At 35.4% G+C, this 22,176-nt stretch overlaps 1 protein-coding gene across 2 annotated transcripts in view; it reads left to right on the top strand.

The window, feature by feature from the left end:
• The window catches only part of FBXL17 (F-box and leucine rich repeat protein 17), a 501,232-nt gene that overhangs the window by 146,486 nt on the left and 332,570 nt on the right, over positions 1-22,176 (top strand). For both annotated transcript variants that reach the window (XM_032845285.1, XM_032845294.1), the window contains exon 5: positions 12,953-13,060. In XM_032845285.1, the coding sequence (XP_032701176.1) occupies positions 12,953-13,060 (108 nt within the window). The remainder of the gene's footprint in view (positions 1-12,952; positions 13,061-22,176) is intronic.

Below are 22,176 nucleotides of genomic sequence, written 5' to 3' on the forward strand. Positions count from 1 at the left end.
GTTTAAAGAATGTTAACGTGAATATGTAAGAAATGTTCTATATTCATACATTAGGATGTTTGTACTCTTTTTTTTTTAACAAGTGATTATTGTCTCTCATTTATGATTAAAACACGGATTGTTAGGGCTTTACACCTTGGTTAGATTTTATTCATCCTGGGAAGCATTTTCTCCTGTTAAAATATTAAAGCCTAATCTGAAATATTTTCACAAACACAAGTGACTTTTTGAAGGTTGTGCTCTTGCTACTGTGCATTTTCTTTTTGCATATTGTATATCAGTCTCCCAGAGAGGGGTGTGTTCTTTGTTGCTATAGAATATTATACATTTAAATCAAAGCCTCTTATATGTTCATGGGTTAAAATACCTTTGTAGAAACCTTCCTTATAATTACAGATAAAAAACTTAGCTATTCTGCTTATTACCCAAAACCTTGTATATTTAAAGGACTACAAAGCCTGATTTGGGGTGTGTTAACTTTGTTGGGCCTTACAAAGCCTTTAACAACAGTGGGAATGTGCTGTCATATCTAAGGGCTTAGAGTAAAATAATTTGTCATTAGAACATTAATAATGGAATCAATGTACCCTAACAAAATACAATTACTTGGGTTATTTCCTTTTATTACCTATTATTTAAAATATATTGCAAAATACTGGTGAATCTGTTGTGTACTTGTTAAACTTTTTACTGATATTTGCTAAGCAAAAGTCTCCTTTAACTTGTGTCTTTCCCCCCAGTATGTAACTTCAGCCTGGTGAACGTGTATAGAGCAGAACAGTTTATGAATTGTTATTTCTCTTTACAATGACGTGGTGGTGGTAGGTGAGATATATTATAACAGAGATTTTCACTTAAGTGCTAATTTATATTTTATCAAGTATAGGATAAGAGTAAAAATTAACTTAGTACAATAATGTTCCATCTTCAAGGAATTGGGAAAAGATAATGTATACACTGATTAGTGGCTAACGTTTATTGAGCACTTTCCATAGTAGGTGATTAGCACATAGATTCTCTTGGAATGCTCACAAGAATTCCATTAGGTTCATATCTTATTTTCACACTTTTTAGATAATAAATAACTTCTTTAAAGTGACAGAGCTAGGAAGAGGTGGAGGTGAATTGCAACCCAGGCTGTCTGAGTTCAACGATTTCTTAGACAGCCATATAATCTGAGATTTCTATTTGAGATAAATAAAACGTTTAATAAGACTGATTTGAAATTAATGCAGTAACACCTGGGTGGCTCAGTCAGTTAAGCATCTGCCTTCAGCTCAGGTCATGATCCCAGGCTTCTGGGATCAAGTCCCTCATGGACTTCCCCATCAGCTGGGAGCCTGCTTCTCCCTCTGCCTGCTGCTCCCCCTGCTTGTGTTCTCTCTCTCTCTGACAAATAAATAAATAAAATCCTCTTAAAAATTGTGTTTAAAATGCTTTCATTCCATATTATGACCAGCCACTTAAGAAAAGATATGACATAAAAGATTCAGGAGAAACATGAGGAAAAGGAAAGGGAAGACCCAGAGAAAGGAGGTGAGTTGAGGTGAGGTGACAAATGGAAAGGGGAGGGGACAAGAAATGGCTTGCAGAGAAAGAGGGATTCTGTCAGAAGTTGGGGAAGGAAGCAGAGGATGCCTAGTTACATAGGTAAAGAAAGAACTGGAGAAAGTTTGGAAATCTTAGTAAAATTGCTTTTATTATGGCTGGCTTTCCCCTTGCTTTGTGAATTTTAGCACACTTTTTGAAATACTAACTAGCTTTCCTGCTGTTCAAAGTTCTTCTGCTCTTCATTTTGTGTTAGCCCTCTGAGACTTAATTTCATTTCATCCTTTATGACGAAACTTCATTCAAAGTTAGATGATTCAGAATTCAATTTGTGTGTATAATTTCTATTTTTTCCTATTTTCTTACATAACATGATACACATACACATAATTAAAGTTTCATAAGTCATCTATCTGATGGATTCAATTTAGTCTTCAGTCATACTCTTTAGAATTTCTCTTTTATGCTCTTTGAAATGAATCCTCAATCTAACCATATCTGTTAATTTAAAGGTCTTATTTAGAAATGAAATACAGGAGCACCTGGGTGGCTCAGTGGGTCAAAGCCTCTGCCTTTGGCTCGGTCATGATCTCTGGGTCCTGGGATGGAGTCCCACATGGAGCTCTCTGCTCAGCAGGGAGCCTGCTAACCCCCCTACCCTACCCCACCTCGCCTGCTTCTCTGCCTAATTGTGATCTCTGTCTGTCAAATAAATTAAAAAAAAAAATGAAATACAATTTGACAGAATGGAAAGACTTTGTTTTCAGAGAACTGAAACTTTTTTTGGTGATAGGACCAAAGAATTAATTGTATGTTTATGAAACAACTACTTTGTTTTCAATTATATGTACTTAATAATTAATCCCAAATTTAGTGCTCGTATAGATTCTTTGGTTTTATTTTGAGTACATTATTGATTATGTTGTAATGAAAAGAGCATGGGGCTCATATGTAACCATGGCCAAATTACTTTAACTTACCTACTTCTTCATTTGAAAAAAAAGAAATCATACCTGCCCATTTATCTCACCGAGTGAGTGTACAAATGTGTATGTGTACTAGAAAATACTTTGTAAATATTATTGCTAAATACACCTATGGTTATTACATTAGTAGATTGCCTTTAAATTCACCCTTTCGTTAATTAAAGGGTGAGCAATGCAGAATAGACTAATTCTTCTGTTTTATTTAGATTATCCAAATATTGAATTTCAATAAACTAACGCAGTATTAGTCAAAGAAACTTGGTCAGCAAATTGCAAGAAAGTGGTTCAGTTATACCCAGCCTATCATAGATCTTTTTAATAGGGACAAATATCTATGCCATTAGTTCTGGACCAATGTCTTTGCCTTTCACAATACTTTTAATGCATAACTTATAAATCTCTTTTTATCAGCCAATCTGACTTTTCCACACCCAGACTAACATTAAGCAAGATAGAATGAGCAAAAATCAGGGAAGGTCAAATAAGCAATCAAATGATCAGATTCTCATTGGACGCTAATCGAATTCTAGACTTTTAGAAAATGATTAGTTATGAATTTCAATGCCCTTGTTGACAAAGGGTCAGTTTTTATAAAATTATGGTAAAATCTTAATGAGATTTTTAAATCACTGTGTTGGATTATTATCTCCATAAAAACTCTACATAGTTCATATTAAGTCTTACATGAACATTTTTGCTGAAATGATAATGGCATTATGGCTATGATTTTAAAAAGAGCCTTATCTTTTAGAGATATACTAAAATATTTGCTGATATAGGTGATGTTTTATAAGTGGATGGGGCTATTGGTGAAACAAGGTTGGCCGTGAATTAGCAGTTATTGAAACTAGGTATTTGGCAAATGGTTTATGTTACTATTTTGTCTTTTATTATATATTTTTGAAATATTTTATAATCTGAAAGAGGGAAGGGGGCTAAGGGGATGAGTAAAATAGGTGAAGGGGATTAAGGGGATTAAAGGATTCAAACTTCCAGTTAGAAAATAAAAAAGTCACGAAGGTGAAAAGTAGAGCATAAGGATTTTAGTAATTATATTGTTATAATGGGGTACGTGACAGGACTACATTTATCATGGTGAGAATTGGATATACAGAATTGTTGAGTCACTGTGTTGTACTACACTTGAAACATATAACATTGTATGTCAACTATACTTAATAATTAAAAAAAGCTGAAAAATTAAATTTCAGTGCTTTGTGCTTCTGATTTACTAAATGAAACAACTAAATCATGCTAATTTAAAGTCAGAGTTGTATTAGCAAATATGAGGTCTTGAATAATCCTTATTTTTCTCATGATATACAAAATCAATACTTATTATATCTCTCTACTGGAAAGATAGCAGGCATGTAATTAAGACTTAGCTTCAGATGCTTGGGGAAAATCTTATTTGTAATAATTAAGTATAATTTTTAGTCATATTTTTGGTCTCTTTCCCTGTGAACCATATTAGCATGGCATATATAGAATGTAATAATTCAATGACTCTATTAATATAGTGATCATACTTGCATCAGATGTTAAACATTTGTCCTCCTCACTAAATTGTAAACTCCATGAAGGCTTAATCATTATGTGGTGCACAGTATATGGCACATATCAAGGGCTCAGTAAGTATTGTTGTCTGATAGTGGTTTAAAAGAAAATGATGTTTAAATAATCTGTCTTTGGATTTCTTTTAAAAATCTATTAAAGGTATGAATTTTTATTAAATGAAGAGCACAGTGGTAAAGGTCTGACTGAAATGATTTCTAAAGCAAAACTTTACTGAGTGTTTGGTCTCCATAATTTGGTATTTCTTGTTATGTGACAATTGCCATTGTGTGTGTGTGTGTGTGTGTGTGTGTGTGTGTTTTGCAATACTGTTTCACAGAAGAAGGCTTTCTTATCCACTAATTGGGAAAGATATAATACAGAAAATGAAAATGAAAGATTTTTTTTTGTAGATTTTCAAGATTTGAAGAACAAATGGAAAAATTTTTATTGTGTTCCATTTTCAAAGGTCCTAAGTATAATGTGTATTTACTGGGAATTTAAATACAATTTATTCCATTTGAGATTTTTATCATCACAGTACTTGACATATTGTTTGTCAGTTGTCAGGTGTGGGTACTTACTGATTCTGATGTGTGGCTAGACGTAACCAAGCTAACCCATATTGTATACTAATGTTCCCTAGGGGGCATGGACTCTGCTGTGGCCATAGCCTTCTGGGCAGCTTCTTTGAGGCCAAAATATCCATTTGGCTGGTCCTGTGTATAGCTGCTGGACTTTGCAGAACAACTTTCCCTTCATCACCCTTCTCTTAGTGCCTTTAATGAATGGCTCCTTAGTCATGGGCCTGCAGTATGTTTTAGCCCCACAATTCTTATATTACCATTAAAACAGATTCCTTCATTATCAAGTCATAACCATTCTGCCTGCTTTCAGCCCTTCATGATCTGGTTATGTCTTCAACCTGGGTTCCACATCTAGTCTGAAGACCTTGGTAAACTGAACTGAACTAAACTGGGATGCAATGTACAAACTGAAATATTCCCAGGAATCTCTCTGGTGTTGTGGGAGCTAGACCTGTTCTTATCCAGCCTTTAGCTTCTGCTCATAGAGGTAGGGACTGTATCTTATATTCATACTGCCTTAGTATTTAACATGAGGTGGTATGACTGTAGTAGGTTCTCAGATATTTGTTGATTTAAAGGGATTTAGGAAACTCAGCAACCTTGAGTGAAATAAGCTGTTCATTAAATACTCTATAAATATTCCTTTGTTTATTTTAAAAAGATAGTGCTGATTAAGTAGAGGGGAATAGTCATTTAACTGGGGTCACTTTCCTTCTGCTTTCTTAAACCCATAATCCATTCAGACAGTTACTACCAAATAGTTCCTCAGACAACCAAACTACTCCAACTGTCTCCTGCCTGGCATCCATATGGCTTTTCTTGTCTGGTGAATCTTACTAAACTGGAACACATGGAAATGTTTTGCCCTTTGGTTATAATGCTCAGTTAGAACCCAACCTAAGCAGATTGCTTTATGTTGGCTTTATTTTGCATTCAGAAGACGAGGGCACCCCACAGGTCCACTGACCACTTTGGCTATAAGAGATGAAAAAAATGAGCAAAGGTTAGCATTCCTTCTGAAAAAGTCCTAGAAAGTAGACTGTCTTTAATCCCTGTTGCTCTTTTATTCTGGAGGTAGAAAGAAGGCCTTGAATGGGTTCTGAGGTCTCAAGTGAGATTTGCTAGCTATGCTGCTAATTCCCCCACATTAGTTTTCCCGTCCACTCCAGAATTGAAGTGCTGCTCTCGCTTTCTTTGAAAACTCCGTCCTTAGCTTCATGATGCCATTTATCTTATTCTTTGATTCTTGGTACAAATAAGATGGACAATTCATATTTTCTTGGCATTATAAGGATTTGTTGTTTTTCAATACTGAACTAAGAAGCCATTAACATGCATCAAAACAGTACTTCATTTATTCAGTCATTTTTATTTTTGGAGCTTCTGTGGTATGCCAGGTCCTGTGCCCAGCACTGGGGATAGAGTAGTAAATGGGATAGATGGGGAGACCAACTGGAATTTAAGAAACAAAACAAATGATCATAGTGGGGGAAAAAGAGAGAGGAAAACCAAGAAACAGACTCTTAACTACAGAGAACAAACTGATGGTTAGCAGAGGGGAAGAGGGTGGGAGGATGGGTTAAATAGGGGATGGGAATTAAGGAATGCACTTGTGATGAGTACTGGATGATGTATTTAAGTGTTAAATCACTAAACTGTACACTTGAAACTAATATTATACTTTATGTTAACTAACTGGAATTTAAGTAAAAACTTTAAAAAGAGACAACCCCAAATAGGACTGTTTCTGGAATGATTCTGTAAGAATCATTAAGAAAACTTATTAAAAGTATATATCTTTGGGTCCTGGATTACTAGGTTTCAGGTGAAGTCTAAGAAAAATAAACTTTTTTTAAAGTTTTTTGAGCAAGGTCAAGAAATAGTTTTATATTAGTACACTCATGTACATGCTCGAATGTCAGCAGTATAAACATGTCCAAAGGTTGCTCCACCTTTTTAGAATTAATACTACAAAGTCCTTTCATTCCCAGATATCTGAGAAAGAGGGATCTCTTCTCCCATATTCCAAGGAAACATTTAAGTGTTAAAATAAGAATAAAATTTCATCTCTTCATTTAGAATCCTGAAATTTATATAAAAGCTTCTCCCATCCTTATTTTTTTGTTTTGTTTTTAATTTTAATTCTTTCTAGATGAAGGCATTTTCTTGGATTACCAATTTTACTTCTGTGACTGTATAATTCACTACTATTAATCCTGCTTCTTCAACACTTCTGAATTAGATTATCCAATGTTCTCCTATGCTTCCCTCTTTTGGGAGGGTTCTCAGGATATAGAAGACTATCACAGTGTTGGCACCATACCTATTTATCTGCAGAGATGAAATAAGTAATCAAGGGTAGCACTTCGCTTAGAAAACTCTTTGAAAAGTAGAGCCATTGTGCCTTGACCCCTGCTACTCTGTTTCTTTGGGCTGAAGGGAAGGCCTTGAATTTGCTCTTGCATTTGAGTGAGATTAGCACCATGAAATGAATCACAACCTATGTTGTATAAGGTAAAGGACATGGGTTTCAAAATCTTAAAGACTGAAGTTTAAGCTCCACATTTTTGACACCTTTTAGTTGTGTAATTTTGGGGAAGTCAGTCTCTAATAGGGTTATGTTGATCACCTATGAAATGGAAATAGCCATGCCTCTTACAGTTGTAATGAAGATTCCAGATGATGCAGAGAGAGGACTTAAGGTTGGCATAGGATAAGGCCTTAATAAATACAGCCATTTTTATTACCTAGCTGTTTTATCACCTACTCCCTCTTCAACTCTGGCTGTTAGTACCCCAAATCTTTACCGAGTATGAGTTGTGTGCGGAGATTGAATACACAGTCCAAAATCACATTTATAAACAGCTACTCTCCAAGCAAAATCTGTGACCCTGTACTGCTCATCTTCTGCTCTTTCTCTTCCAGCCAAGAGTTTTTTAGTCATATATAGCCATCCACCACAGTGACTATTACACTTCTCCCCGGTATTAGAATTTTATAGACCATTATTTCTACCTCCTGGAAATGTTTCTCTCTTGTCCCCATGTTAGATTTCATAAGAAAGATATCTGATTGAGTGCAGCTCCCAGGAGTTTGTGAGCAATAGCTTCCTCTTCCTTTCTGCCCCCTGCATTATTGGTTTTCATTTGCTTCTAGGTTAGCCACTGGAGAAGGCCCCCTTAAGATTCACAGAATGAAACTCTACTAGAATCTTTGTGCATGTTTGTATTATTTAGGCTTTTCATGGTTCTCTCAACCTTGAAGACACAACAGACATTCCTTACCACCAATGCTTCTGTCTTTATGACACTAAATGTATCTGTACCCTCCTTTGCAGATGTAAAAGTGTGGCTTTTGAATGCCAATTTAGGGATATGATCCTTCTGTACCTCTGCCATGTAAAGAGATAACACTATTGAATTTGAGGCTCATCTTCCTCTTTCCATCACATCTTTGACTAAGAGATCAAAATTTTCTTTGCAAGCTGATCTCATTCTTTCCTTCTTTTATGATGTTTCTTTCTAAAACCTGAGCTACATTTCTGTTTGCCTATAAATTCTTGTCTGCTGCCTGGTTTTCCCACAGTCTGTGAGCAAATATGATCCTCCAAGGCCAACCATACCAGGCTGGAGTTTTGTTTTGTTTTTATTTGGCCATATATGACTTTTATATGCCATATATGATGGCCATATATGACTAAAAAACTCTTGGCTGGAAGAGAAAGAGCAGAAGATGAGCAGTACAGGGTCACGAATTTTGCTTGGAGAGTAGCTGTTTATAAATGTGATTTTGGACTATGTATTCAATCTCTGCACACAGCTCATACTCATGTTTTGGGTTTGTTTTGTTTTGTTTTTTTCCCCTAAGAGGCTCCATGCCCAGGGTGGAGACCAACTTGCCGCTCGAACTCAGGACTGTGAGACTCAACAGACTGAGCCACCCAGGCATTCCCCAAGCTGGAGCTTTTAAGCATTCCTCCATAGGATATGGTTTTTTAAACAAATGGTGCTAGGACAATTGGATGTTTGTCTGAAAAAAAAAATGAACATCACCTTTGCACTATTCACTTTGTATTCAGAGTATATAAAGAGCTCTTACAACTTAAGAAGACAACCCAGTTTTTAGAACGTGTAAAAAATGAAACTTACATGACTCAGAAATTCTGCTTCTAGATATTTGTCCAAGAGAAATGAAAATATATGTCCATACAAAGTATTGCATGTGGATGATCACAGCAGCATTATTTATTAAAGCTCAAACTGGAGACAATTCAAATATTTATCGTCTGGTGAACAGATAAACAAAAGGTATTGTCGCTATATAATGGAATTCTGCTCAGCAATAAAATGAGCCAACAACTGATACATGTAGCAGCAAAGATGAACCTCCAAAACACTATGCTAGTGAAAGAAGCTAGAAACAAAAGACTGCTTATGGTATAATTCTTTTTATATGGAATTTCTAGAAAAGGCAAACGTACAGCGACAGAAAGCGGGTTACCGTTTGCCTGGGAGGGGAGCTGTGATTAACTGCATAGGGGCAAAAAGGATAAAGGGGATTTTGGAAGTGGTGTAATGGAAGCAGTTTAAACTTGGATTGTGGTGATGGTTGCACAGCTATATAAGTTACTAAAATTCAATGAATTATGCCTTCAAATGGGTGAATTTTTATGGTATATAAATTATAACTCAATAAGGCTGTTTAAAAAATTCTCCATAGTGCTTGGGTTATGAGATAGCTCCCAATTTTTGCTTCCTTATGTCCCCAAGAAGACAACATAATCCCTTACCTCTTCAGCAGTATTTCTCAAGCTTCTGCAGCATATGAATCACCTTGGGGGTGTCTGGCTGGCTTAGTCCGTGAAGCATGAGACTCTTGATCTTAGGATTGTAAATTTGAGCCCCACATTGGGTGTAGAGATTACTTAATTTAAAAAATCATCTGGGAATCTTAGTAAGAATGCAGATTAGGAATCAGTAGGTCTGTGGTGGGGTCTGAGATTTTGCATTTTTAACAGGCCCCAAGTGATGCCAGTGCTGTTGGTTTGAGGACCGCACTTCAAATGAAAGGCCTTAAAACTTCTTCATAACCCAGGCTGCACATTAGGCTCTCTTGGGGAGCTTTCAGAATAAAACTGATACAGCTCTCTGCCAGAAATTAAATTGGGAAGCTCTTCAGGTGATTCTGATGTATAGTCCAGGCTGAGAACCTTAACAAAATGGGATTCTTTTTACCATAATGGGTCAATAATAAACTTCTACCTATGTTTCCCTCACTCTGATCCCACAGTTTAGCCCATAACCTAGAGCCCCCAAATTTTATGATCAGTATCTCTTGGAATAAGTAGGGAGAGTAAGCTAGCATACTTTGACCACACTTTTTTTGGAAATTATTTTCTTACACATGACAACCCCTTAGTCCTGTCTAAGAATTAGAATACTAAAGACAGGAGAACATGTGATTGTTATGATGATAATAGCTAAGATGTATTGAGCAATTACAATGTACCTTGCACTGTTCAAAACATTTTACATGCATTATGTACCCTCATATTTTACCCTGTGAGCTAGGTACTATTATTTTCTCTGTCATATAGAAGGAAAAAAGTACAGAGTGATGAAAGGACTGGCTTAAAAGCACACAGCTAATAAGTAGCCCACCTGGGATTTGAAAAGAGGCAGTCAGGCTGCAGGATCTCAGAGAAGCTGACACTCACCAGTACCTGCATTTTGTAATCAATACTTATTTTTGCCAGACGTTTAGCCTCCCATTTCTAACTGATCTTCTATCCTTCGGAATGGAACCAGACCCCACCCAAATCTTCAAGGCCCTTTTATTAGTCTCTTAAAACACACCCAAGCCTACTAGTGTTTCTATACCCTCAAGGACTAACTCAGTTTTACTTGACTTCTAGGACTTTGTTGATGCTGGAATCTCCTCTGAGCTCCCTTATTCTGATTGCATGAGCTGAATGAGAAAGACTGGCAAACCAAATTTGTAATATCCTTTTTTCCTCTCTGTGAAATATTTAACACCTTATACCTGAGCTTTCTTGTGTCCTTAATCCTTATCGGAGTTCCTCTTCCTTCCTTGAAGATGGATACAGGAAAGGCTAGATGTTAGAGTGAAATTGCGCAGGGTATTTAACAAACTGACCGCATGTATTAACCTCTGTTAACCCCAACCCCTTTAAAAAAAAAAAAAAATAGAACTTGGTTTTCATTGAGGCTTTAGGCAATTTTAGTGACTGAAACATTCTTTGTTAACATAATGTTTTTAGAAGGCTGAGTGTCAGGAAAGCCCATTTTTAATTTATCAATGGCATCCTTAGTCTTAATATGCTAAAGCATACTTTACTTTTGAGGGCAGAATTAATCTTTTATCAGATGTACCATGGATGCTGTTGGTTTCATTATTTTAGGAAAATGTTCTTGTGATTGTTTTAGAATTAATGCTACCCACATACCTTTATTTTTCAATATCTATTCAGAATAGATAAGGAAGATACAAGGAGGCACCCATAATTAAGCTAATGCAAAGGAGAATTGTCCTGCTATTTGAAAAACTAACAAAGGTGTTTAACTTGTTGCTATTATCTTGACTGTGAAGGAAGTGAATCTGAAATTAAGCCTATGGTAGAGAGTATTTGGACCCTCTTTTATAAATTACCCTTTGTAGAATAGTGAAGAAAATTTTATTATAATTATACGAAGATAATTTTATACATTGAAATTTTCCCAGAGGTGGTGTTGGGGGGAGGGACAAAAAAGGAATTTCACTCTGCTCTTTGTTTAAAGCAGGGCCAGGCAGAAATGTCAAAAGCTGTCAAGGTAACTTCTTTGCGACACTGGGATCTCAAGCTTTCAAACACCTACAGTCTTTTTAAAAATACAGAAGCTTTAGCCTCACCCTTTTTGGTTCTAAGGTTTTAATGAACTCCTCAAGGGATTCTAATATGCATTACATTAGTCAGGGTTCAGAAACAGAATCTGTATGAGGGTATGTGTGTGTGTTTCTATAGAGAGATTATTGTAAGGAATTGGCTCAAACGTTTATAGAAGCCAAGGAGTTCCAAAATCTGAGGTCGCAATGTGGAGACACAGGAAAGCTGATGATACAGTTCTAATCTGGGTCTAAAGGCATAAGGACCAGTAGAGCCAACAGTGTAAGTTCCAGTCCAAGTTTGAATCTGAAGGTAGGAAAGTGATGTCTCGTCTCAGCTTGAAGGTAGTCAGAGAACGAGCAAGAGAGAGAGAAAGAGAGCGAGCAAATTCTCCCTTACTCAATTTTTTTGTTCTATTCATACCTCAAATGGATTGGATGAGGCCCACTCACACTGGGGAGAACAGTCTGCTTTACTCAGTTTACCATTTCAAATGGCCATCTCATCAGAAATATCCTCACAGACATACCCAAGAATACTCTTTAATCAAATATTTGGGCACCCCATGGTATAGTCAAGTTGACACATAGAATTAACCACCAACCACCCAAATTTAAAGAATTTGAAGCGGTGAGGGGCAAAAATCAGATTCCTTGGAAGAAACACTTGAAGGGAGAAAACTTATAAAGAGCCCATTGTTGCCTTTTAGGGACCAATTATATAATTTGCATTATAAAAAAAAAAGTTCAGACTTGGCAAATCCTTAGAGACCGAAAATTGCCATGGGTTGAGGGCAAGGGGTGGGAGAGGCAAGGGACTGCTATTGCACATGGGGTTTCTTTTGGGGGTGATGAGCATGTTCTGGAATTAGATATTGGTGATGATTGCATAACCTGTGGATATGCTGAAAACCACTGAACTGCACCTTTTGAAAGGGTGAATTTTATAGTATGAGAATTATTTATCAGTAGGAAATTTATACATTGAGAGAGATTGGATAGGAAGAAGTGATGGTAGAGACGTTGGCATCTTTGAGATGTTTTCTATGAAGAAGTAAAAAAAAATGGGGGGGTGATAGGGAAAAAGGGACATGAGACGAAGGAAGAATCTTTTTTAACTGCAGGAGAAGGGTCCCTGGCTGGCTCCGTCAGAAGCGCATGAGACTCATGATCTTGAGGTTGTGAGTTTGAGTCCTACGTTGGGTGTAGAGGTTAAACATAAACTTAAAAAAACTCACAGGAGATATCGCTGCATGTTTGTATACAGATTCAAATGCTCCAATGGAAAGGGAAATATTAATGCTACAAGGTACGGCAGAGGGAATTTGCAGGAGCCAGATCCTTAAACTGACTGGAACACCACCTTAAATAATGTTCTTCATGTCTCTTCCCTAGGTGACAGACCAGTCGGTGAAAGCATTTGCTGAGCACTGTCCTGAACTTCAGTACGTTGGCTTCATGGGTTGTTCAGTTACTTCTAAAGGAGTCATTCACCTTACCAAGGTAGGTGCCGTGGCTCCATCTCCTTAGGGTTTCTTTCTTTCTTCTTCTTCTCTTTTTTTTTTTTTTTAAGAGATTTTATTTATTTATTTGAGAGAGACATAGAGAGAGAGCATGAGTGGTGGGGTGGGCAGAGGTGAGGGAGAGGGAGAAGCAGACTGCCTGCTAAACAGGCAGCCCCAAGATGCGGGGCTCAATCTAGGGCCCTGAGATCTTGACCTGAGCTGAAGGCGGATGCTTACCAACTGAGCCACCCAGGCGCCCCCTCCTTAGTGTGTCAATCATTCCTATCAGTGCCCTAGCATTTTGAATGTACTTGAGTGAGGATAGTCAGACCATTACAGAAGTGTACTGGGGTTTGATAGTTAAAATCAGTTTAAAGCAACAGTACCCAACTTAGCTTTTCTTAAATGGGACTTTCATTTAAACAAGAAGCTTACTTTTTTGCTTTTTCATTGCTAATGACTATGAAATATATGCATTAAAAACTATTTAAACATTAACTTATTACATTTAGAATATATTTTGATTAAGGTTTTAATTGCTTACATATAATTAGGTCCTCTGAGCATTTGGCTTTTAAGAAGTGCATATGGCCAGTGCATATGATTAAGCTGAACATGAAAGGTGAAAAGAGAGATAAATCTGTGTCAAAAATTAACCTTCTAGTTCAAAGAATTCACTTTTTTACCAAATATATGAAATCTTACATTTTAGCAATGATGACAATGCCAGTTCCTTTGTAACCTCTCACTTATGTGCCATCTTCACTCCAGAGCTTTAAAATAATTAGGACTAAATTCTTACATGTGTGTAATGTAATGGAAAACTGGCTACTATAAAATTTATCCATATATTATCTGAAATTTGTCACTGAATAGATTTTAACTGTCCCATGTAGTACTTAGGAGAATGGGTATGAATCTTGCCATTCACACTTAATAGCTGAGTAACCTTTTCATTCACCCTTTCCTCATTTCATTACTATTAGGCAACTGCTGTGTTAATAGCACAATGTTGAAATAAAACAGGTGAGATCTCAGGTCTCTTTGGGCTCGGGCTCTTCAGGTCTCTTTAAGCTTACAGTTTAATGGGAGATAGTCTTAGTCTTTCCTTTCTAGGAAAAGAGCAAATGATAGTGAGTTACTTAGGACTCTGGTGAAAAAAAACAAAACACACACACACACACACACACACACACACACACACACACACACACATAAACCAAACCAAAAGACAAAACAAAACAATGAACTCTGGCAGTAAGGCACAGTGGTTAGGAGCCTGGGCTCTATTGTTAGCTTGAGTTTGAATCGTGGCTCTGGTACTTATTAACTAAGTGGAGAAATTATTTTTCAGGGTAGTAATTGAAATAATATATGCGAGGTGCTTGCCTCAGTATGGAGATTGCAGTAAATGCTAAGTAAATGTTAGCTGCTAGTATTAAAATGGATTTTGTGATATCTAAGTTGCTGAAAAGTCAGAGCAAACTTTGAGGAAAAAATACCAAATCACTGTTTTGGTCTAGTGTGTCTGAAACATCCTATGATTTTCCTTGTCTCTAGTGACTGTTAATTGATGAGCTTTAATTGTATTTTGAGGATCAGAGCCTAAAACTACTGGAAAAGAAAAGCACGTTAGTCTCAATTATTGTTCTATCAGAATATCTTAGTGTAACCAAGACCATTCATAACCATAATTTTTAGTCATTTCCTATAACCTTGGTCTGAACATCTTGGTGGATGATGTTTTTCTAGTCACATCTAATGTTGTTTATAGTGTAGAGTAGAAATGCCTTTGGATGAACAGATTGTGCACAACAAGTGTTATAATGACCATATGTGGGATTTTTATGATCACTCGAAATTGTACTCATTAAAGACAAAACAAGACTTATTAGATCAGCAAGTGCTTCCCTGAGCATTCTGAGATGGCCAAAAATTATGGTACACTGATACTTAAAAGATCAGAATGACTCTCTGTAACAAAATAGCAGCAATAGCAAATGGCAAATGTCTGTGTTGGAAGGCTCAAATTACTGAGAATGTTCTTCTGAAGATGATAGGACAGAACTGGTGGTTTGGACTGTCAGTAGTCCGAATCTACTGGATTAATATCAAAGCTGGTCCACAAACTTTTGAGGATCACCTTTGTTGCTCAACAAAGTCTTTTGCTTTGATGAGAAGACTGGTTTGTGGTATAGTATTGCTTAGTTTCCTGGAATCAAGTGAAGGCGAGGTAACATTTTAAGCATGCATAGCTTCTGTAAAGCTGTTTTAATTGTTTCATCTTTTGAAAACTAGGAGAACTCAGGTTTTACTAAAATAAAAGCTTTTTTTTGTTAAAATATTTGCATCCTGATAGTTTTCATACTACGATATTACACAAAATATAATTTATATTCGCAAAATGTTTGTTAATATATAAATGCTCCTGGGAAGCTGTGTTATCCTTATTATCATCATGGTTTGTTATTTTTAAGTAAATGATTACAGAGATGTGAGATAGAGAGTCTTGAGAGCTATTGGTCTAAATTTGTTTAATTTTATATGGTTTAGAAATTCTCTCCAACATATTACTTTTCTAAGTCTTGGGCTCTCAGTTTGCTAAAAGGCAAATGGTATAAAATCTCCATGCCTTAGTTCCCTGTCAATGAAGAGATGTGCCTGAATTAGATTATCTCTTTCCAGAGTTACTTGTAGCCTGAAGAATCTACACATTTAAGAATCATTGACCTGGAAGGGACTATGCGGTGCTCTCCCTAAAACTAAGAAATGTCAAGTCTTTAGTAATTTAGAAAGAAAAATTAGGGATTTGTGACAGCTCAGATTGTTACACCAAGGGCAAGAAGACAGAAGATTGGGAATAGGTGGAAGAATGTTGATATCCTATAACTATGGTTCCTTGGGCCTAATTTTACTTTGATGTGCTCAGCATTGGCTAGACTCTTATTCACTATGCAATATTTACTTATGACACACCTTTAGTCTTCAGAGGAATTCTGCTAATATTAAACAAAAATATTGGAGTAAGAGCCCTTCCTCCTAGGCCCCTATGACTGTAAATTAGAGTCCAGAAATAGCTAAGACTGAATGCATCCAAGTTGAGAAGATCAGTGTTTTACTAAAATAAAAGCTTTTTTTTGTTAAAATATTTGCATCCTGATAGTTTCACTAGATTGTGTTTGGAAACTTTAGATCCATATTTAGGAAGCAATACTAAGAACTTTCAAGTCAAGAACGTTATGACTTGTTATTTGTGATAGTTGAGTCTTTTCCAACACAGATGTGTTTGTTCTTTTCATTGCAGTTGTACCTATTTATAAATAAAAAATATTTCTATCTTGGTCTCCCTCCTATATTTTAAAAATGGATTCAACAAATGCAAATATGTGATCAACCCCTTATATTTAGACTGTAGTGCCTCAGTATCATTTGCCGATAAAGGAACTAGTAGAAACACGTCAAAAAAACCCAAAACGAACATGAAGTGGTTCCCACGGGCTAGGCTGGCATACTTCGAGCATTGAGAAGGAAAATGACTGCAGTGGATTAAAGCAAATCAAATGTATAAAAATCGTGGATTCATAATGATATATTTTTAAAAAACCTGTATTTCTTTTTCCAACTAAGATGGTGTAATAGGGACTAGATTTACTCTTTTCCCTGAAACATCCCCCCAAACTAGACAAAATACATGAAACAGTAGTCTTTTTTTTTAAAAAATTATTTATTTATTTGACAGAGATCACAAGTAGACAGAGAGATAGAGAGGAGGAAGCAGGCTCCCTGCTGAGCAGAGAGCCCAATGCGAGGCTTGATCCCAGGACCCTGGGATCATGACCTGAGCTGAAGGCAGAGGCTTTAACCCACTGAGCCACCCAGGCGCCCCGAAACAGTAGTCTTTAACACACTGGATTTCAGACAACTAAGGACAGTGATCCCTGAGATAATGAGAAGCAAGAACAGTCCTATGACTACCTCCATCTAATGTATAGAAAGAAGTTCCGGTTTGCAGCACAAGGAGGGGTAACGCAGGCAAAACTCAGCAGACACTCTTGAGTTGAGACCAAACAAAGTCCAGGAGACCAAGACAGCCAAAGTTCGGAGGACAGAGTACTGGAGTGGAGAGAAGTCCATTGAGAACTATGTAGGGAATCCCAGAGGTCTGTAGATTGATCTCCTTTGAGTGCCCAGTTCTAAATAACCCATGAGTAGTGAAGAAATCAAAAGAGATAATAGCAAGTATTTTGAACTGAATGAGAATGAAAACAAAATAGTGATGATTTAATGTGATGCTGCTAAAATACACTTTACGTAAAATTAATAGCACTTAGCACCTATATAAGAAAAAGGGGAGATCTCAAATTAGTGACTTTCTACTTCATAAACTTCTACCTTCTGAAACTTAAGGAAAAAGAGCAAATTAAACTCAAAGTAAGCAGAGACAAGGAAGTAATAAAGATTGAAGGGAAGTCAATGAAATGGAAAACAAGAATAAAAGAAAAAATTATTAAAACCAAAAGCTGGTTCTATGATAAAATAGATAAAATTGATAAATCTCTATTTAGACTAATTAAGGAGAGAGAGAGAGAGAGAAAGAAAAAGAAGACACGACTTGCCAATATCACAAGAGAACTATGGATTCTACAGATATAAAAAGGATAAGGGAATATTATACATGTTTATGCCTAGAAATTAAAAAAAAACAGATGAACTGAAAAATTTGTTTGAAAGACACAAACACCAAAAAAAAAAAAAAAAGACACAGACTCCAAAACTCACTCAAGAAGAAGTACATAACCTGAATACCCGTATATCTCTTTAAAAAATTCCATTTGTAGTTAAAAACCTTCCCTCCAATGGGTTATAGGACATGGGGGTTTATTACCTTATTCTCATTACCCTTATTTATATTTGAAAATTTCCATAATGATAAAAATAGCTTTTTAGGGGTCAAAAAATTAAAAATGTTGATAATAATGTTACATGATAAAATCACACTATTCAATATCATACTTTTAAGAATGTATAATAACATTGGAAATTTTCAAGATAATAATGAATATTAACATATAATATTAATTTAAAAATCAGTTGAATAATAGACTTATGGAAACTGAAATGTCAACGTGGCAATTTATTTTCATCTGTAGTTAGAGCACAAACTACAGAAATGCTGTGGGTTCATGAATTTAATGCCACAAATCCACTGTGAGTTTACATCAAATCAGTTCAAATGATTTTAATCTTTTTTTAAAAAAATATTTATTTGAGAGAGAGAGAGTGCAGAAGCAGGGGGAGGGGTAGAGGGAGAGAGGGAGAAGCAGGCTCCCTGAAATCTTGACCTAAGCCAAAAGCAGGTGCTTAACAGACTGAGCCACCCAGGTGCCCCCAAATGATTTTATTTATTTTTTATTTTTTTATTTTTTTAAAAGATTTTATTTATATATTTGACAGAGAGACACATGCTTCCTACTGAGCAGGGAGCCAGATGTGGGGCTCCATCCCAGGATCCTGGGATCATGACCTAAGCCAACGGCAGATGCTTAAGGACTGAGCCACCCTGGCACCCCACCCCCCAAATGATTTTAATCTTTTATTAGATCTTATTTTAAATGACTACTAAGAAAGAGAGAGAAGAATATTTGATAAAAAGTTCATTTTTATTATATGACATATAAAAATTCATATTTGCCATAACTTAGAGGTCAATATATTTTTTTAGATTGTTGATATATTTTTAAGGTTGTGTTAATAATAATATTTTAAAATATGAATAATATAATAAGACTACTAAATATTATAAAGCATTAGTTAATAATATTAACTCTGATGCTACATTAGATCTTTTTGTTGCTTTATTCAATTTATAAGCATGATCTGAATTTTTAGGCTATGTCAGGTTTGGGTTTGGTTAAAGTTTTTGATGTTTGTTTGTTTCTGTTTTTAAACAGAATTTTTTTGGAAACAGCTGAACAAAATGCACAAACTTCTGATATTTTCTTGGACCATAATCATATTTAAAGAACTTTAAAAAAACCCACATATTTTTAAAGTGCTTATGGTTGAAAGTATGAAATGTTTTCTAAAGGAAAACAAAATTGATTTTTTTTCAGGCAATTTAACATAAGTAACTGAAAGAATGTTCATTCATGCAACTAACTCAATTTTTATCTTCCTTTTCTTATGTATCCAGAGACTAGAAATGAAAGATGACCTTTCTTGCCTTTTAAATTTCCAAGCAACTGATCAGTTTAGAATGCTTTATTCTAAAGGAAGAACATATTATTTTGCTACTTTAGAGGTGATATTGGTGTTTAGCCATATATTATAATTTCATTTGTTTCTAAGTAATTATAGTACTTGAGTGTTATTTTGAGATTGGAAAAAATACATGTTCTTAAATTCATTCAGCTCTAAAATATTTCATAGTGAGTATGAGCCAGTGAGTATTGTGAAAGGGTGTTTGTTGGATGACCATGCTTTTGGTTCCTTTTAGCCATTCAGAGCTTAAGAGTTAGGCCCAAAACCTGAATGTTGAGAGTATAGGCAATGATTATCTAGTTTTGGCATGATCCATTAATCAATTTTTTTTTTTTTTTTTAGAAGTTTTGCAATGGACAGTAACCACTTATTTCTGTCATCAAAGCTAAGGGCATAACTACTGATTATATGACTGGGGGCAAATCACCAAATTTCTTTGCCTTAGTTTCCTCATCTATAAAATAAGAATAAAAATAATAGCATCACCCTACCTCTAGGGTTGTAGAGGAAGAGTGCTTGGAAAATTACTAAGGATATAGTTGAAAAATAACTAAAGTAATAAAAATGTTCCTCTTGGTGTACAAAAGTTCCCTATAATTCTTTAGTCCTAATTCGCTCCTGTTCTTTCATTAAAATAAAAATGTACAATAATTTTTGTGAAAATAAATCTTATTTAAAATATTTGTGACCTTTCTTTCTGAGTGCCAGTGCTAAACCTTAAGATTAATGACTGTGTGTCTGCTCTTTGTTGTTTTGTTTTGTTTTGTTTTGTTTTGTTTTCCTTTTCCTGCTGAACCCCTTAAAGGTTATTTAATGATTTAAGTTCATGCACTGAACAACTAAAATAGTATTTTTAATAAAATCATTTTAAGTAATTTCTACTATAGCAATATACTGAATTGGGTGAATATACTGTTGTGTACCTTATTATTACTGCATGAATTAGTGACTTTGATTTTTACTTTTCTAAGTTAGTATAAGGTTTACATAAGCTGTAGCAACATATCACCTTTAATTTTTCAATTTGTTAAATCAGTAATCCCTGTTCAATGAGGCTTCTCTTCTTGTATTTTATAACTCTGTTACTCATACTCCAGTTGTAATATATATTTGTTTCTGCTGCATTTTTATTTCAACAACCACAACGGCAGGATGTATCAGTGTGACACTAGTAAAATGAATGAATTCATCTTTCAGATGATTCAGTTTTTGAGAGTCCTAACAAGTACAATGAACAAATGAGTTTCTCTGTTTTATCTATCCTTTGATAAAATGGTTGCTTCAGGCTTTAATATAAATATATAATATAAAATGAGGAAAGTCGGCAGTCTTTTTTGAAAGGACCTTTCTTGGATCTTGGCTTTTATATTTTAAATATTATTTTACTTTGCTTATATTATCCCCATTTCACTCCTTGAATTTTTATTACACACTTATTATTTATAAATTGTGGTTTTGCTGCAAATATTCTTATGAAAAAAGATTTCAACTTTATTTATCTGGTCTCTAACACATGAGGTCAGTCTTTATCTAAGAAAGATTAAGAGATGTTGCTTTCATGCTTTCTTAGACTTTCAAATTCGTTCACACTGATTCGTGAGAGAAATTTTATTTAGGGACCAGTGTGAATCTACTTCGCTTAGTCTTGTGGTTTATACATAAATAGTGATAGTAGACACTGATGAGGCCCTGACAGAACAGACTTCCCGAATAAGAGAAAACATATCTGGGGACTAATGAGAATAAGCTATAATGAAACTTAATGAGGAAATATATTACTGAGAAAAAATAAAGTAAGCAGCTCTCATTTATTAATTTAAAATGAATATTTATTGAGAATTAGAGCTAAATAGGATCCAAATTGATATAAGGGACATATTCAATTATATAAAACCATTGACAGTTGTATTCAGTTAATAGTTTTGAATGATTATACAATAATTAACAGTGTCTTATTTTTAATTAATTTAGCTACCTATTTAAGTACTGTTTTCACTGCACCTGGGCAGGTCTTGTCAGCCACAGAGAAGTGCCTGTGTATGAACATATTTTATATTCATTCACACACACACTTAAACACAGTACACACCCACACTATGTCAATCATTAGTCATTACTCAGAACCCAAACAGTCAGATTTTTCTTTACAATTTTGTGTAACACTGTGCAATGTTTGTAATGAAGATCTAGAGGGGCTCCTGGATACTGAAAGGAAGATAAATTATGTTGTGTCTTTCTTGTGGTCACATTCTTGGACAATAGGGAATTCATTTCCATAGTAACTCTCTGTTAGTCAAAAGCTGATTTATTTATGTGACAGTAGGGGTGTGTGTTCTGAAATCTTAGCTTGAATCCTCAATAGTGAACCAGAATTTGGGCCTTACATAGTATTACTCATTATTTTCCACAATAACTTTTGTAATGAAGTTTGGTTCTGAGCTCCCTTTTCTCCAGACACACTGGCCGAATAATAGAGGCCAGTAGAGTCCATTGACCGAAGGCAGTTGAGCTCCTCATATGTTTGCTCTCCAGCCCAGAGGTATCACAGGCATTTACACAAAAGCTGTTGATCACACTGTATTTACAAAACCTTTCGGAGCATAGCTGCTTCCCTACTGTAGATTTCCCTTCAATTGATTTTATCCTAGTGGGATGATTGGCCATCAACATTTTTTTTTCTCCAAAAGAAAGCTTCCCACTGGAACTTTCTCTATTATATTCACTAGAGGATATTCTTGGTTATTATGTTTGATCAGAGGTACTTTTTCAACAGCAATTGGCTATCAATCTTGGATCTTTAAAAATTAAATAATACCCCTGTGCCTGAAAAAGCAGGGCAAGTGATGACTCTTA

This window comes from Lontra canadensis, unplaced genomic scaffold (assembly GCF_010015895.1).
Source record: "Lontra canadensis isolate GAN:19392208 unplaced genomic scaffold, GSC_riverotter_1.0 scaffold4, whole genome shotgun sequence".
NCBI lineage: Eukaryota > Metazoa > Chordata > Mammalia > Carnivora > Mustelidae > Lontra > Lontra canadensis.